The sequence below is a fragment of the Rhea pennata genome, chromosome 4 (genome assembly GCF_028389875.1).
Source record: "Rhea pennata isolate bPtePen1 chromosome 4, bPtePen1.pri, whole genome shotgun sequence".
NCBI lineage: Eukaryota > Metazoa > Chordata > Aves > Rheiformes > Rheidae > Rhea > Rhea pennata.
This window is the reverse complement of record NC_084666.1, coordinates 28,075,968-28,095,452: the sequence shown is the minus strand read 5'-3', so window position 1 is coordinate 28,095,452 and position 19,485 is coordinate 28,075,968. Positions and strand designations below refer to the sequence as shown.

The following is a 19,485-nucleotide window of genomic DNA, read 5'->3' as shown; positions in this document are numbered from 1 at the left end:
CCCTTCTAAACAATTTTCTATTTCACAACAGAGAAATACCCACGGATTTACCTACGTATATGACCCACACACGCATCAGACACCCTCACTTCCATGTAGCCTCCTAATCTAGCTGTAAACTTCTGCTCTTCTCTAAAAACTGCAAGGAAGGATTCTGCTGTGGGAAGCCTGGAGAGCGCACTGCTAAGAGGGTTTCCAAATACACTTGCCAATTTTGTTTTACTGCAATTTAAACAGTAACCAAATGGCAGCCAGGAGTGCGTAGTTCCAAAAATACCCCTGGGTCACAACTGTGATAAGTAATGAGGTTTACATTTTGAATGAGTGCTCTTTGGGAAGAAATCACCCTCATTATAGCATGGCTGGTTTAGGCTTGGCTAGGAAGGCAGATAAAGGAAAAGGGTAGAGCCGGTTTCTATAGAAACTTGCAACCTATGTACTTCCTTCCAGATTCCCTACAGATTATTTAATATATCCAAGTCTCCTTGATCTACCTACATTTAGTCAGCACAGCTACATAATGAAATTATTTGCCCTGAGGTACTGCAGTGATAGTGGCTGCCAAGACTGTCTGGTATCAGCGTTTAAAAGCTGTGATTTGGTTCGCAGTGTATTGCCTCTGAGGTCTTCTTTGTTCCAGTTCTTAACCATCCCCAAAGCTTTCCGTAATGCTTCAGATGACTTTAAATAGCATCCTTCGTATCACTGCCTGAAAAACCTGAACGTTCACCAAAATACTTTCCACTGACCATGGGCACTAAGACGAATTCACTAACACATTGGCTTTGGGGTCTCTAATGCGTGGTTTTGTCCCTCAACGTCCACATCTTCCAGTTGCTAGTTTAACCATCAGCATTACCTGTTCCTTGTCGTGGCTTTCCATGGAGTACCAGGGTGGAAGTACCACATCTTGGCAAATCTTGGTAACCTCCACACAAATCCCAAACCTCTCAGTCTCCCCATACCTCCACTCCCCCAATTCCATGACAGACTTCAGCTAAATATGAAAATACAGTAGTTCCCCACTTGGCTTTTTCAGGGGAGTAGAGCATTTATCTTTCCAATCACAAAAACTACCAGAAGACATCATGACCAGCTCAGATGCACGTGAACTGCAAGGTTACCAGCCAGACAGTCATGTTCATCTAGAATGACAAATATGTATATGTAGGAGCAGCTATTAAAACCAAGATTATTTGCTTTTGACCCATCAGATAGCATTTAAATGCTTACCAGAAGCATAACTTTTGTTTCTCTCCTTTTTTAAAGGCAACAGATCATCAACAGATCGCTTAACACTCAGTCCATGAATACTTTATTACAAGATAAATATCTGTATAATTTCATTTTTAAAAAATTACCCCAAATTAGTAACTATAAACATTTTCAAAAATAACATCTTTTATGGCAAATGTTCCTGTATATAAAAAGAAATCAATAATTTATTTCTTAACATTACCGACATTATGAAAATAAGCTGTAACTCTGGTTTTCTGACACTTAAGAAGATAACATTACTTTCCTTGTATTTTTTTTTTATAAGAGATCTTTTTAATAAAAAGTAGCTATGCAGGTCCAGTAGGAAATACAAAATTCTTACTTGGTATAAGTTAACTGATTGTCAGGAGTATGTATGGAAAAAGTCCATGTCCCCATCAAAACAAGCAATACTACATACCTGCAAAAAAGCCAACACATCCACACAAGAATTGGACTGGTTACTCTAACATACCAATAACCCATTCAGTCACCCAACCCTGACAGCTACATAAGCAAATAGAGGGGTCACGAGCTAAACAGAATGATTTCCATTTTTCTTTTTAGGGTCAATCAATATTGTCTTCTTCAGTTTGTCTATAAATCATATCATGTTGCAAAGCAACATAAGCTTTGCTAACTATGGAGTTGGAGTTACTTTAAAGTAAACTCCATTTTTAGTTATTCTATTATCTGTTTTTAATTCTAAAGTGTTTGTATCTTGGACTTGACAAATAATTATTATTATTTTTAATTATTAGCCATGAAGTTATGACACCATGTTTTTCCCTGTCCCCCAGTTTCTGGAAAGTTTTTAACACTTGCATTTAGTAGCAAAGAATTGCCATTTGTCTCACCAATTAGAAAACTGAAAACTATTCTACAGTTGAATACATTACATTGTCATTATATTTACAAGGCCAGAACTTTTTTTTTGTGATAACATCTGTTTTTGCTGTGATAATGTTACTGCTGCTTGCTTCGCTGTCAAATACGTTTCTCAGGTCGGGTAATCACAGGTGATACCCTGAACATCTCTAGCCTGAGATCTTCTCAGCTTCTCCTTGCATTGGCAAGATTACCTCTGCATCTTGTACAAAGGCCGAGAGCTGCACACACTTGTCCCTGTCACATTTCTCAGATACCCTCCTCCTAGGAAAATAAAAGATTGTGTGTTTGTGCATGGGCAGAAACCTCCTTGTAATTCAGAAGTGATTTCAAGTTAGTATCCTGAGTGTTACTGTCCAGTTTTCAGTAGCTTCTAAAACATCATTAAAAGAGGGGGAATGTAAGTAACCAGAGAGATTTCAAACATTTTTCAAAAATTAAATACATGACATCAGCGTCAATTTTAGCCCCCTATTAAACTTTGCACAGTGCAAACATGAGATATCCGTAGTGACCATTTTGTTCTTGCAAGGCAGCGACGAGCTTTTGCTTAGCACAACCCTGCCTGCACCTGAAGCGCCAGCTTTCGCTCCACCCCTTGCAAGCTGGGGAACGCACAGCCTTCGCTATAAGGAGGTTCCAGTCTGCGTATAAAAATCAAAATACATTTTTGATCAGTCCATCTTTCGTGCTTCCGCGCTGGCATCCTCTGAGGAAGGTGCCGAACTTGCATTTAAAATCCCGAGGGGTGGAAATGCTGCTTTGCGGACGGGCTGCCTGTGCTGACCGCCGGGGCGGCCTCCGTGCTCGAGAAGTGGAAACGCAGGGGAGGGGGGCGAGTAAAACGTGGATGGCGCAAGGTTTTATGAGATAAAGATCAGTGACCACGACTGAGGAATAAACAGTCGTACAGATACAAATCTTCAAGGAATATAGTAGATTAAGAGATAAAGCATCTAACAGAGGTGAACATTCATTTTCAGAAAAGGAGAACAGGCCAAAGAAAAACACTTACATTAATGGTGGGATGTTTCTCAACCACTGTTTGCAGCCCTTCCTTTACCTAGTATTTTTCAGAAACAGCACTGTTTGGAAGGGAATTCTGCCTTTATAACAAAATAGAGAAACTGGTACTCTTCCGGAAGAGCAGAAAAATTTTAAAGCTTAACTAACTGGGTTCTGATGTATAGATGACAATATTAGGTGAAAGTACTGAAATAAAGGAATTCCTTTCTTTTGCCTCAGAGTAATATAAAGCGAAGGGTGGAAATTTATTGCACATATTGGTTTGCTGCCTTTGAATAAAGTATTCTTTCATCTTAAGTAATTTTTAAAAAGTGAACAGCAACAGGCCCATAAGCAGCTGTGTTTTTTTTTTTTTTTTGGTTTTTTTTTTTTTTTTTTTTTTTTTTTTTTTTTGAATTGTAACTTGGCTGTGGTACAAGTGCATTCAGGGATTTGGAGAGTTAAGGATTCCTAAGGTTAAAATAAGCTAGAACTTTGCTATTGAAAAAAAGAGGTTGAAGGAGACCGATTACTGAGAACCACATTTCATAACTTTTTTGTGCAACACCCATGCAAGGTTCATTGACACTCAAAAGTAAAAAAGAAAATCTTACATAAAATTTGATATTAAAAGCTAAAAGAATTAGACAGCATTTTCTTCATATTATACCTCCAGTGAATGCCCTTCAGGTAGAATATCTACAAGTTTACTTGGCAATGAATTATAAATACATAAAGAGAGCCTGAAATATCAAGGTCATTACTAAGATAACAGACTACTTGTTACTTTAGCAAGGACATTAATTTTTATCATGATGGAAAAACTGCATTTTGTAAAGATAGCTTAGAAAGCTTTCAATTTTTTTAATAAAATTCTACAACAGATAATGTTACATATAGAAACTGGACAAACCTATTTATTGTCAATGTATAATCTCCACCAGGTTTCTGTCTGTCATGTTAATTATTGAACCTTTTCATTCATTTCTACCAACTGCTGGCTACTTTTCCAAGCACAGAAAGGAGTATCCCACACTTAACTCACTTCATAGATGGTCTTCCAGAGGACTGTGGAAAGGAAGAGTGCTCTGATGGGTGTAGGTGGGCCAAACCTGCAGTTCATGGTACTTCACTGAAGAACGGCTGCTTGAGATCTTCCTTGACTGAATAAAACGTTGTCCTCTTCATGTGCCAAAGTTGGGCTTTCCATGTTCTCCAGCAAGGTATGACAGGATTCGTACTCATGGTATGGCAATGAAGATTCTTTTACAACCGTGGACATCAACTGATTCCAGGTGATATTAGCATTTTTGAAAGCGTGCAAGAGAAAAATGCCTATGATGATACTGCAGAACCCACTCAGGGTGCCAATGATGTCCCCCAGGTCCATGCTGTTCCACTCCTTGAACAGGATGATGGAGCACGTTACCACCGTAGTGGTGAAGCACACATAATAAATAGGTGTCACTAGAGACGTATTAAACACGTCCAGTGCTTTGTTGAGATAGTTGATCTGAGTGCTGACCGAGAGCACTAAGATTCCCACCAAAACATAAAGCAGTGGATGGCGATAAACTGGCTTCCCCTCCAGCATTTGCTTAATGGCAATGCCCAGGCCTTTCACAGATGAGACAGAGAAGGCACCAATGACTGAACAAATTAAAATGTAGATCAATATATTTGTCTGACCTCTCCACGGAGCCACAATAAAAATCAGCACGAGGGCAATGGCTGTTATGACAGCAGCAAATGCAACAAACGCTGCATGAAAGAGGAAAAAGAGGAAAAGAGGAATAAGAGGAAAAGAAGAGTAATAAACATGAGATAATATCAAACTATGCTCAAGTACACGATAAAAAATTATTCTATTTCTCTAACGCTTCTCTATGAATAAGTTCATTGCAGCTCTACCCATTTAACACTTTCAGGGAAATTAATCCAGAAATATATTTCATATTTAGAATGTTTGACACCAAACATGTTACTGGACTATTTGTATTGATTCACACAAAAACAAGAGAAAATATTTTATGAGACTGATGAAGTGGCGACAGTCTCTTCAATCTCCTGAGAGAAGTTATTTCTTTTTCATTAAAAAGCAGCTCTCCTCCATTTGAAGGAGTAAGTACAGAGCCTTTGAGAAAAGTATGTGAACAGAGATTAACAATACCTTAAAAAAAAAAAAAAAAAAAAAAAAAAAGTAACTGTGGAGCTTTTTGTGGTTGTTGAGTCCAAGAGATGAACCTAGTTAAATGAAGAAATGAAGATCCTCATTTTTGTTCTAAGCTGCATTTTTCCATGTGAAATTCCTGCCTTTCTCAAATACACTTTAGCTTTTGATATCTACCCTATGACTCTCAACCCAGATAAATTTATTTAATTTAATATGAACACTGACTTACTCGGAACAAGGCTGTAAGTAGACCTCAGAGCTAGATAGCAATTTAAATGGAGTAAGTTAAGGAATGGCTTAAGTGGAGATAACTGAAAGCTGTTTTCTGTTTAAAGTGGAGGTAACTTGAGTTATGGAGCCTTTCATCCCCTCACAGAGTTGAAAGGGAAGGAAGAGGTAGTACATCCTCCCTTAGCCAAATAACCTGCAAGAAGCCATATAAGAGGTACTGCTCTTAAGTCTGTATCCTTGGAAACATGTTAAGACACGCACGGGGAAGCTCTGTGTTTGTAGTGATTTTAGGGGATTGTGGGCTCTCGGCAGAAGCAGCCCCAGAAAGCTCTGCAGCTGGGACCATCCTGTCTGGGTCCTGCTAAATTCTTGGAGTTGTTCCTGAGGGACCCAAATGCTTCTACAGTGTTCACGCTTTCCTTAGCCAGTCTTTGCATACTCAAAGTCTGTGAAAACAGTTAATCAATTTCCAGCCTCTGTATACACCATAAGTAAATCAGTATTACAGGTGGAGAAGGAAATCTGAAGTAATTCACTCTCTAACTGAAGTCAGAAGTACGAAAGATTGCTGTACTTCTTACTTTCCAGATTATCCTTACACATCTAGCATATGCAAGCCCCTGCTCTTCTCTGTTCTGATCTTTGGTTATCATAAAAGCTAAGAATATGACAAAGCAAATGGCGAGAGGAGAGGAAGCTCATCTAGATGTGTTCAGGGATGAATCTCCCCTCAAAGGTCCACATACTGTGCACAAACATAGTATTCTAGGGTAACATTATTCTATACTAAATATCTAGTTAAGTGTATTTTGAATGTCTAGATAAAACGTCTATGCTGGTAGACATACATGTGTTAGGTGGCATGCAAATCTTTAAATTATATTACACGATATCCAGCAGGTTGCATGCCATGCATTGGAAAATATTAGACTGTAAATTTATACATATATATATATATATATATATGTAAAGTTTCATTCCTGTATTTGCTGATATTTATGACAGAAGAAACAGGTTACTTTCCGTGCAGTTCTTTAAGGATCTGCAACAAACATTAAGACCACATTATGACATTGTGTTTCACTGGGGCATTGTAAATATTAACCATTAATTATGTACTCTATCCGTGCTGTAAAAGCACAGGTTATGAACAACTTAAGGAATAAAGGCAGCAGCTTTAATTCTGTGTATTCCAGGAATATTTGCACATTAAAGGAGATGAACTTTGGCACTTTCTACAGTCACAGTCAAGCAACCTACAACAGAGCAAGGATTAGTCACCACTCGTACCGCGAGGTCCCCGCACCGGTTCTGCCCAGCCCCTGCCTTCACATGCAGGCTGCTGCCTTCCTCGGCAAGGCAGCTTATAGGGACATTTAGACACCGCATTACAATCTCCTTCTCAGAACATAAAACTGCCCATCTACTGTTACTCTGGCTAATGCAGTATTAACGGTAAGTGCAGAGAATGAAGATACACATATACCTCCACAACCACATAAAAACCATAAAACCAGGTTCCTATTTGTTCAGAAATTCTTAGTGTCTATACATAAAAGCCTGCATGCATTCACATCCAAAATGTGAATACGGTAAACAAGGCAGTAACAGAAATACTAAGCTCCATTTCTTATCAAAAGAAATCTTAATTTCATGGCAATCACATAAAATTCAATCCAATTCACTCATGAACAGATCCAGGGAGGTAAGAATGCACAAAAGTCTGTCACATAGCATTTTGCATGAAATATTGCAGGTTATCTACAGACCTGGATCTTGCAGCTTTACTTCCATCTCATCTAATGAGGTGACCTCCTCCTCCTCGGGGGCATGAATAACCATGACCGTAGACCCCAGAACGCTCAGTATGCAGCCCAGCTTTCCGTGGATGTTCAGCTTCTCATTTAAAAAGTAAGAGGACAATATAGCACTGTTGGGCAAAATACAAACAGAAGGTTCAGCTCCACCAGCTGCGCGAGACTTTCAAAACATGCTGCTAACATGACAATAATTCAAAATCTCTTGAACTTGGATACATAGGAACCAGTCTGAAATAATCAAACTACTCTACTTGCCTGAAGTTTTAAGAAGCTCTGCAAGAAGATCAGTGGAGGCTTTTAGCAACCCTAATTCCTTTTCCTCCAGGTGATAAAGGGTCAGAATTGCTCGAGAAAATTCTCATTATCCATCAAGCCTGACTAAGAAGTGTGCATTACTCACACAGCAGCCTCACGTACCTGTAAGATGACCACAGGAGCTGCTGATTTTGTCAGAAAATGGCTTAAACCATTTCACTTGGCATTAGAACGAATGCAAGAAAGGTTAGGAAATTGTTCCTTAACCCTTTCCTTGAGTTCTTGCCAGGCAAAGAAACACAGTGGAGGCACTTCTCACTCTCTGAGGAGGGCTGGCCTTGGGCTCTCCAAGAGCTTTGAGATACAACCTGAAGATAATATGGCCCAATTAGGGTGACTTCATGGTGCAGCTCTTTAGCCAGCTACTGCACAGCTTGAGGCAGAGGAACAGGCTTAACCGCGAGTGAAAATTCACAAAAAAAAAAAAAAAAAAACACAACAAAACACATACACACACACGCACACACACAAGTTAATGGGTATTTTTTCAACCCATCGATTAAACTACAGCTCAGTTTTGCAGAAGGGCAAAGATCTCACTGATACTTAGTTCTCACGACTTCTCATTTTCATGAAAATTGGAAGCTTGCTACCCACATCAAAGGGGAGGCAGTTAAAACTTGGCCTGTTTTGAGAAGCAGCAGCCAGTGAGCGTGCAGCTACCTACACCCCAATCACAGCACATCTGTAGGTGACTGAGTTACACTGGTTTTATCTTCAAAAAACATCTGTATTTTTAACAGCTTACTACAAGACTCTTAAAAAAAACTGCCTTAGTTTTAAACACAATGCTTCATGAAGTATACTAAACCCTTAAAAATAATAGCTTTACATTTAAATTACAATAATTCAATGTTGTTAATTATTTTCTGGAAAGTTAGATGTCAATGTAATCCATGTCTTCTCTGCTTCTATGTTAACCTTATTCATGTGTTTGCTCAAGTATTTGGGAATTTCTTCAAACGCTGGAGGTAACGACTGTTTGAAGGGCATTCATATTTCAAAAGAAACATGAATTTTAACTGTGGATATTAAAACATTAACATTTTCTTTGCCTTCTTTCCTGAAGGACTTGGAAAAGGAAAAAATGAAACCAAAAGGAAACCTCAAATGCATATTAAATATACCTTGAAATGAAGTTATCCTCTTATAAAAGAAGAAATGTTTTTGGAAATATTTTAATGGGCCAATATATATTCTTCTAAGTGTTGTTAAAACTAAAGAACGATATATGACTTTTTAGGAAAGCTAAATTCTCTACATGTTCTAGAACGGGATAAACAAAATCTTCTACCACTAAGCAGCAGCAGTGCATCTAGAATATACTGATGAGAAATAGCTTAAAATATATGTGGAATATTGTTGGGAAGGCATATGCTGGTCTTCAGAACAACACTTTTCATTCCCTCTACCCAAGATATTCAGCAAAGAGATCTTTCCACCAAGGAGCAGAAGTGATTTTTTTTTTTTTGGTCTGGACTTGTTCTTCACTTTTCTTATTAAAAATTTTCTACTTTCAGACATAATTTTTTCTTCAGATAGTGAATGGTTCTTTCTTAAAAGTTTGCTTCCAGTCTGCACTAACCTTATAAGAACACTCAGCGCGCCCAAGGGAGTGACCAAGGTTGCAGGCGCAAAGGTGTAGGCAGCAAAGTTGGCAGCTTCTCCTAATCCCACTGCAGATGAAAAAACATTTGGATTGCAATTAAGTTCAGAGGAGGGAAAAGGTAAAAGGAATACCATTGTGAGCATTTTGTAGCAGCTCCGCTGCTTTTGCCTGACTATTAAGGAGCAGGTACTGCTGTGCAGAGAGCTCCGAGCAGCAAACAAAATACTTGAGATGTGGGATACCAGAATGGTTTTTAATATAAAGGTAATTGCAAATAAATTGCTTTTAGGTGAGATGAATGAAAAGACAGAGAATAAATTTACTTAAAACAGTGTTTTAGGTAGCATTTATATATAGCATGAAAGGAAGGAGGTGACTTACTTGACAGTAATCCAGCCCACCAAAGCCATTCCTTCAAATAAGAATATCCACCCTGTCCTGAAAAGAGAAAACAAGATCTTATCTTAGAAGAAAAAGATTACTTTATTATAATAAACAATATTACAGCTTCACATTTTCATTAAATCATACAAAGTATTGAAATAGCATATTACCTGGATGTGACATGAAGAATATTTTGCCTGGTTTTGACTGATATTTTTATTAGGCACTCTACTTACTTTGTGACTGTACTTATGGAAAATGATATTTGACTAAATATACATGGAGGAAAGATTCTAAGCAAAAGCAAAACGTTTGTGAAGATTGTTAATGAGGTTAGAAAATATTCTGAAATTCTTTCCGAGGTCAAATGCAATATATTCATGTGCAGCTGCATTTGGACTCTGCTTATAATTCAAATTAAATGCCACTTCGCTCATGGATTTTTCCTCACACAAAGTGTAAACAAGTTGTACATCCAGTATCTTCCCTCTGCCCCCAAATATCCAAATCTCCTGGAACAGTAGATTTTGCAATAAATACAACAAAAACAAGGAAAAAACTGCTAATGCTATATATTAAGATACCATACAAAGGGAAGCATGAGATTAGTCTAAGGGAATTTGTAAAAGTTCTCCACATTTTTCTAGCACTGCATCTCGGAGCAATAGTTGGATCACTGTGGAAACTTTTTAAAGTATTTTTTGCACAGCTCATTGCACTTTTTGTTTTTAAAGAAAGAACTAGACTGTTACTGTCTCGAGCCTTCCCATCTCAAATGAAGCAGGGAAAGAAGTGGGGCAGGGGGATGAAGGATGAGAACTTCCTTTGGTATCTAACTACTGTCAGGGAGGAAATACTACCAATTTACTATATTTAACACTCAAGTTGCCCCCATATCCGTAAGAATTTAGAAAACTTGGTCCTTTTAGCCACGTGCAGAGAAACAATATTATATTTTTATCTCCTGCCAGAGTGAGCCAGAAAACACTGCTTACCTGCTCTGGTGACTCCTTTGGTGGCCAGTCTCAACAGGCCCTTCTTCTTCAGAATGAAACTGGCTCCAATAAAGATACTGGAACCTATTGCCAAAGCCAAGCCGACATAGAGCCGGCACCTGCTGCCCGCAAGCGCGGAGACGCTGCGGCTCGTTTCATTGAGAGTCTTGTCCACGGAGCTGAGGAAAGAGGAGCGGGGTGCGGACACGTTGATGATCTGGCACCACGCGTGGTAAGAGTCGTGGCAAGGCAAGGGGAGCACGGCACCTGGGAGGAGGAGAGGGGATGGGAAAGGACGCGTGAGCCAGGCGCAGCTCCAAAGAATCCTGTCTGAGCTCCGTGCACTCCTTAATCCACCTAAGGTACACGTTCCTGGTTGGTCCCAAGGTGTTCAGCCATCCCTGTACATCACAGGCACGTGCCTTGTTTTATACATCTTTTGCACGACTTTGGCTCAGTCAAGCCACTAGGGCAATGTTAAATCATATTTTATTGTTGCATTCCTTTCGATGTAAAATTCCACTAGAAATTTTAAAGGCTAACCTGAAAGTTCAAAAAGAAAGTGGTCTTTGGTGTTGTGCAAAGACCACATGCCCAAAACACAAACATACACCTGTGTACAGAATAAACCTCCTAATACTCCAGGCTTCTATTTTTACATTTGTAACAGAGATCTGGGAATGACAGATGAAGAATAAAAAACCCTATACAGCTAGCAAACTCTTGCTGCATATGGGCACTAATATATTTTATTAGAAATGTTTAGTACCACCACGTAAGACAGATCTTTAACCAGTAGTGAACTTTTTGGGCGGAGGCCTCGTTACAACTCACAGAAACTTTCATTTAACCCCAATCTCATGCAAACGGAGGAGGACCCCATTGGCGAGGGACCATCTTCCTGCAACGTGGCTGCAGGGCGCGGCGAGCTAACACTGAGGCTACAGCTTTCTGATCGGCCAAACCTCCTCAGCATCAGTACCCTGGCAGCCCGTAGGAATGACACCACTGCAACTAGCCTGGGTGTAGTTTTTAAAGGAAAAGGAGGTATTGCATTTCTGAGAACAGAATGTATAGTTATTTTGCATGGGAAAGAGGGGAGAGAGACAGCAATGGTGCAACAGGGCTTCCAGTAGTTAATGCAGGAAGTTTCATAGGTTTCTCAAGATAGATTGCCAGCACTCAAGCAGCACGGATCGCAGAATCCACACTGGAACAGTTTTCAAGAAAAGCCTTTTTGGAAACAAGGATTAATTGCTAAGATGCATTAAAACACGAAAGAGCTGATGCAGAAGTACAAAAGCACTATCCCTAGTGATTCACAAGGGACTTGATGCAACACAATTTTCTTTTCCCCATTTCCCCTGTAATTAAAATGACACATAAAGGATTTATCTGCTATGTTGCTCATCTGTAATACACTAGCTTATTTTTTTTCTTCTCTCTCTCTCTCTCTCTCTCCAAAATCATGGAGAGAGTGGGTAGAAAAAATGTGCCTCTGAGTCTGTTCATATCCAACCTATTGAAATATTAATGTTCTATCAGAAGTACTTTACTACACAGTTAACAATAAGCCAGCTTGGTTCCCCTAATGCTTAGGAGGAATACTTGAGCATACAGAAAGTATTAAAAACGATTTGAACTTTGACAGGATTTCTTCATTCGCAGCTGACAAAGCTGATGTTAACACTGCGAGATGCCATCATTTACAAATAAAAAACCAAGGAATAGTTCTTTCAGTTGTTCTGTCCACATACAGTACAAACATATTACAGTAAGTTATTTTATTTTCAGGTTGTGCAATCACATTTCCTTGTTTGCCAGGAGAGTTTCATTGCAACAGGACTTGTTTTGTATTGCTAAGCCTGACTTTGTAAAAAGGGTTTTACAGGATGGTTATCTCTACATCTTGCAGATGAAAATTATAAGATTAAAGTACTTCACAACCATATGAAACTATTTTTGCATACTATGTAGAATAGTATTTTGCCATCTTACCACTTCTAGAAGCTGCAACTGGATAACATAAAAATAAAGATTTGCATTTATCACTGAAAGTATTTTAAAATCCTGAAGAACTTCCACAATCTTAGAATTTTTTTTTGTGCATATACTTAAGTTAAAAGTTATTTTGCAAAAGAAAATTAAGGATAAGTCAATTATGCATAAAAGTCTTTCTTGCTAACACACATCAGGGCAAGGCAAAAGAACGGCGACGTTGCCCCTGAATGAAATCCCTTCGCTCTTACTTGAATACAGAATATAAGTGCGATTCAGCTGCTTCCTCTGTAAAAAACAATAATGCTAGCTTTTCAGAAAGTCTCGGGCCTTCATACTGAGAAATTAAGGCTGTGTTAGACTAGACAGACCTGAGACACTCAATAAAGCACCCTCATACATGCTCGGGGGAGCCCTCCCTTGTCAGTAGCTCTGAAATTCTCCGCTCAGACAGCCTCTTCCTTCCACTCTTGCTTTGAGGTTTATCAGCAGACTCGTTCCTGGTTTGTCCTCTCACATTCCCCTCCTATTCTTTGGCCTCGGCAAGCCCTGCTGCTGCTCTAGGTGCTGCTTTTATGTTGTTTTCCTCCCCCCATTTCCCCCCCCTTTTTCTTAAAAGCCTCAAATGCAGAATTATCCAATCTGTTTTATCACAGAGTGAACCGAATGTGCTTGAAGATAGGCAGTCAACTGCTCTGCAGCAAACTCTTGTATATATTATAGAAAAATGAAGAAAGCCTTATGTATAAGATGAAATACAGTAGTAATATGTCTATTTTCAACCACATAATTAAGTAGTTAAGAGAGCTGGCATAGGGGCACTAATTAGGTATCAGAAACAAAAGTTTTACCTCTAGTTTGAATTTCTTCAACATTAGAAAAAAAAAAGCGAAGGATGTTATGTTTGCTAAATTTTGCCAAACGGATTTTTCCAGACCAATGCAAGCAAAGATAAGCCAGCACAACCTTGAGCTGCTGCACGTCCACCGCACATGCACAGATCACCTCTGCAGCGTGTGTGCTGGGGACATTCAAGATTTCCTAAATGCACTGCAGTATGGTCAGAGCCACTTCCGCTGCATGTCCAGAAATCCCAAACAAGGGTTGGAATTTCTCAGCCTCCATCTGGTTAGAAAAAAAAAAAAAAAAAAACACATGCAAGAAAATCTACATATTTGCTAGCAGGTCTAGTCCATTCTCCATGGATTCTGCAAGAGACCCTCCAAGAAAGGGGGGCTTCTACAGATAAGGTAGTATTTTAACAACCTGCAATATAACACCACTTTAATTGCGTTGCTGAAAGGTAGCTTTAGCAAAACAAAAGCTTCAAAGAAAATCGGTTAACATAAAAAAAAAAAAAAAAAGAGGAAGAGAAAGCGAGAAAGGGAGAACTAACGATTCAGTGTATTGCTTAACTTAGTATAAGGGTGCTAAACAGGACTGACAAAGACTGTAACATCACTCAGTGACTGCGAGCTTTATGTGAGAGGCAGCAACAGTTCTCTCTAATTAAAATAAATCAAGACAAAAAAAAAAAAAAAACTCTTGACAAGTACTGGCTTTCAGCCACGTGAGACTGAAAAGGGAGCTTTCTGCTGGTGTGTTGAGTCACTGTGGTGCAGAAAAGCAACCTCGTTCTCACCCTTTTTGCGAATGGTAACCCTTCATTTAGCTGGGGATGATTTGCAGGCTTACTCTCTTCCCGGTAATGACATTACTACGAGTTTTTCAACTGATTTTAGTTCAGCCAAGTACAGCACAGCAGCAGCGCACGTGAATAAAAGCTTTTTCTCCTTGCGACTGCCACAGGAGATGCTCCTTTCCCTCCCGAAAGGCAAGCTCTGCTCGCTTGAACTAAGGCTCCGGTGTCCCTCTGTGAAGGTGTCCTGTCTGCCAGCTGTGAAGAGTCACTCGGAACAGCTGCGATCTGATCGTTACGTTCAAATTCATCCAGTTTTTAAGTTGTATCATTTGTTCCACTTGCCTGTAAAGAGATGTCACTTCATACCTCAAAGGAGCAACTGAGCAGTTGTCACCCGTTGCTAATAGCCTCAAGATCACGGCTGGAAGGACTGAGGAAGGTGACAAACACGAGAGGAAGCTGGGCTTGCGTAGCGCCCAGTTTCTGCAGCTAAGCTGGTTTCACCTCCCCGGCCTGAAATGTCAACAAATCCAAACGCAAACCTGCCACCAGAACCCCTCCTTGCGGAAACAGGTATCCCGAGCCCTGACTCAAGGCTGAGAGTAACACAGAGCCATCCCGAGCTAAAGCTGCTACCGCTTAACTTCAAAAGCGGCTTCAAGATTAAGGTATCTCTGAGAAAAGTTTTCTCAAACACCGGAATACTACCTGCTAACAGGTGCTGCAGACAGTCAAGTAACTCATCTAGCCAAGTTTGCGGCGCTGCGAAAGCTCCGGACTAGCATGCCCTGCAGCGCTTCAGTGAGAGCCTCCTCACTGTTCACCCGGAGGTGGAAGATACCGAGCTAAAAAATCATCTACAAACTACTCGTTTTGATGACAGACCTCGTTTCTGCCGTGCTCCCGAGTCAGCTCACTGCGCCTACATCAGAAAGCCAAAAGCCTCCTTTAGCTGCCTGCCAGATACAAACCCGCTTTGGCCAAGCGCAGCCTGGCGCGGCGACGCTTGCAAAAATGCAGAGGAAGGTGCTGAAGAGAGAGCTGCACCCGGCAGCCCCGGCCGCACGGGTTAAACAAAACAAGACCCCCCCGCCCACACACACACACCCCTTTCAGAGAGCCGGTTCCCAGCGCACGCGGTGGCCCCGCGGAGAGCCCGGCCGGGGCAGCCGGGCCGCGGCAGCGCCGCGCCCCCTCCGCGCCCCGCGCAGGGCACCCACCTGGGCGGCAGGGCGGCGGGGCGGGCAGCGCCTCTCGCTGCCCCATGGCTGCGGGTTGCGGGCGGCGGCTGGGGCCGGGGCCGGGGCTCGGCGCTCCGCCCGCCGCCGCGCACCTGGGCGCGCACCTGGGCGCGCCCCGCCCCGGCCCCGGGCTCGCAGCGAGCCGCAGGCGGGCGCCGAGAGCCCTCCGCGGGCAGGACCTCAGGAGAGCCCCTCGGCGGCTTTTCGGTGCTTGCAGACGGCTGTAAAGCCCCGGGTCGCTCCTGCAGAGCGTGGGTACCGCCTGCTGCGAGCCCACCGCGCTGCTGAGCAGAGGGGGGAGGGCTCTCTCCTGGGGCACCTCGGCGTTATTTATTTGTACGGGACAAGTTTCAGCACTCCTTGCTGCCCCGGAGAAGAGGCGGTGGTGGTAACGTAAGACCCTGTGCAGCGTGCGATGGGCTGCCTGCGCTGGCCCCGGCCGCTCCGTCTCTGCAGCGGGGCAGTTTCACCCGCCTGGAGCAATCGCAGCATCCCACTTTGCAAACTAGTGCAGCTCCCGGTGGGAGTTACCCTGAGGTGAGTCCCTGTGGTTGAACAGGCTCTCTGCTGCCGTAAGAAACAGCTGTCTGCATTACCCAACCAATAGTTTCAAAGTAGAAGTCGAAAACTTTGTTTTTAACATTGTTAAGCAAAAGACGTTACACAAAATGTATGCCTTAATAGGCCATTACGTGCTAACTTAGCGTTTCTGAGCATACTGCAAAATTCCTGGGACAGTCTGAGGATTTTTACCAGGCGCAGACCACAGGGCGAGCTAAACAAAGCTGCAAATTCTCCACACCTCCGCAAGGCACCCCAAAGACATGTGGGCTTGAGTCTAGCAGAGCTGTAATCGCGTCTAAGAGCATAGCACCTAAGGGTTTTTTTTGTTTGTTTGTTTTTTCCCCAAAGTTTATTGACTCATTTTTCCCTGCCTTAGGGTTCCTTGGCTTTGCAGTCGTGGAGCTAGACTGAGAGATCGCTTTGGATGTCTTAGTTCTGATTTTTGACTTCTGTGTTTATTTTAACACACAAACAGTGCTGGCTGTTTTAGGAGAAAAGGAGCATGTCCTATTTCTTTAAGTGCATTCTGTTATCTATCCAGTTTATCTTTACAATGTCTATATTTATTACAAGAACTTCTGTAGAAGGTGGTCTGAACCACCTGCAGGATATTAGATAAGACTACCTTATAAAAAGAGTTTCACTTCTCTGCTATAACATTTCTAAAACACAGACTACTAATACAAAAGAGCAGTAATCTTAAATAGTATTTAAAAAGCACAGTCTAAAAATTTGGAGAACAACATTACCAGCAAGGGAAAAAAAACTTCCACCGGTACAAAAACTGCTGCTTGTTGATTGCAGTGCAATACGATTAAATTGCTGCGCTTACAGTGAAAAGATCACTCATACACCTTAGAGAGGCATAGACAACATCTTCTTAAAGGCTAGAGAAAGGCTAGAGGTATGAAATCAGTTTTAACTGCAGGGATTTTCTACCACTTCTCTTCAGTGACAATGTTGTATATTGACGATTTTCTTTGAAATAAAGAGACTGAATCTCAGTGGAATCAGCTTTGCCTGTATGAAACTTTTAGCACCATTTTTTTCTGTGCAACGAGCCTAGATTTGCTGTGTTATTTTAGCTTGAAATAAAATTCTGCTAAATGGAAATCCTAACTGACCGTTCAGAGCTACCAGCGGCGCTGTAAAGTCACCGCACCCGCTCTTTACCCTGGTGGCACTGAAGGACCACCTGTTTTATCCCAGAGAGCTCTCGGGCGGGCAGCCCCGCTGTTGCTCGCCGGTTCCAGTCTGGGGGGAGGAAGGACATCTCAAGCTGCCCCGCAACAGGGTAGCGCAGAGGAGCCTCATCGCAGGTTCTGCCCCAGGCACACAAGTAACACTGCTAGGCACGGCCAACCCCAGTGCTTGCACTATTGCAAAAGCGCTAATCCACCTACAGAGTGGTTATATAAAAATCAGGATCTGGACCTGGAAGATGCTGGTAAAAGGCTTCCACACAGCCTTTTGAAATGCCACGTGGTGCCGTCTTGTGTGCCAGGTAGCACTGAGGTCTGCAGAAACCTTGAAGTCTGCACAGCGCTTTCAGATTCCGGCCTCTAACGCATCAGGACACATCTGAAATTGCTTCCAGTTTTTCCCTGCCCATCAAGCTCCGATGTAACATTAAACTAAAAATACAGTACCACCTACTGGTGGAGACACTGTTTGCACTGGTGTTTTTGTTGTCACCAAGTCTCATTAGGGCTAATTGCACTTTATGGCACTGAATTCTCCTTAGCAGAGGTCCATACAAAATAGTCTTGGAGCCTTCTCAGTTACAGCACTCCAGCATTACTTTCACTGCTGAAATTATATCGATGCTAGAGAAGAGAAAGAAGATAAACCATTTGCAGAAGATAAACCTACTGAAATCGTAGTCACGGTCTAAGCACTCATCTATGTAGCCAGTTACAGCACAGTAAGCTTTAAGGCAATGTTGTTCCCTTAAAACTTGCTTATTTACACATAAATGCATATGTATAATATATCTAGTGTTTTGGGTATGGGTGTTTGAAACTAAAGATATCTTTAATAGGATTGAGAAGATTACAGAGGTGCTGACAAAGCAAGACACAAAAATAGATTAAAGTTGGCTTCCTAGAACAATAATCCATTACTGCTGTCATTCTCCCATGAGTCAAGGTTATTCAACTGAAATGCAGAACTACACGAAAAATATCCCTGTGAAGAAAAAGTAAACTAATCTAATTGTCACCAAAGTCAATGACAACTGTGTAACTGATTTTTAAAGGAGGGCAGAACAGCAGGCACTGCATTGAGCTTATCCACAACTTGCCCTCGTCCTGCAAACCTTGTCTCACGAAAGTGAGCTCCTGGTCACCATCAGAGACAAGGAACTGGTGTGACCCAGTAAGACTCAAGCCCTTGAGTTTGAGCACTTCTTTGAAAAACCCCATTGTAAAACAGATAAACAATATTTACAGAAGACAAGACAGAAACTACTGATTTTAAAGGAAGACTGACTGTTTTCAGCCAGAGTTAAAAGGCATTTCTCCTTTGTTGGTGGTGTGGGCTTGAACCGTGACACAGGCTCGCCTGGTCTGGCTGGACATCTCAAACTTCTGTACAAAGATGTGCACCAAACAGAGGACTGTTTGATGTTGAATGCACAATTAGTTTGATGTTTGTGTGATACAGAATTCAGGTATACGTCTAAAACTTAATACCACTACACACACACAGAAACTGCTCAACACTGAACAGACTGTCTGAGATCTTTTAAATTGCAGGTCTGGCAAAGATCCGTGAGAAGGACCTAGGTAAAACTGATCCTGATTTAATACTGGATAGATATGCTGGCCTCCAGGGATTCCTTTCAAAGCTATGGTTTTAGGATAGGAATTGGGTTTCAACCCCTCAGAGATGACAGTGAGCTATCTTCTGAAACAAAAACTAGAAGCTGGAAGATGATTTCATCTTATTCCATTTGTTATGTTAGGTACCTTACTGTACCTGACAAACCTTGGATTACACTGGGCACAATGTTTTATGCATTTCCTTATTGTCTCTTACTGATTTTTGAAAACGCTTTATAATCTTTAAGTTTCAAACATGCATTCTCTTAAAGAAAGCCCAGTGTCTTCAGAATTAGAAAGCTGTAGCAACAGATGTATTTCTCTGCAGAGGCTGACCTATGCTTTTGAGCATCATTTTGGGTTTCTGGTAAAAGCTACAAGTTGTCAATCTACTTGTGAGTGACCACTCATTCGGGCTGCAAGATTTAAGTCAGTTCATGCAAATGCTAGCCATGTGGCTCTCCTCTGCTCTCGGTTACAGAAGGTAATCTGCCTTACGCTTGTGCTCCGCAGGCTGATCTGGTGTCCAGCCTTCTACTTG

General features: G+C 41.4%; 1 protein-coding gene across 1 annotated transcript; it reads right to left on the bottom strand.

The window, feature by feature from the left end:
- Positions 1-4,279: 4,279 nt before the first annotated feature.
- On the bottom strand, positions 4,280-15,625 carry NIPAL1 (NIPA like domain containing 1; the record flags this gene model as incomplete). The annotated part of the gene is made up of 6 exons (XM_062574519.1): positions 4,280-4,911; positions 7,324-7,484; positions 9,275-9,365; positions 9,680-9,736; positions 10,678-10,944; positions 15,538-15,625. Coding segments are annotated over 6 exons (1,296 nt in total), but the record flags the coding sequence as incomplete, so codon positions are not given.
- Between the last annotated feature and the right edge of the window lie 3,860 nt (positions 15,626-19,485).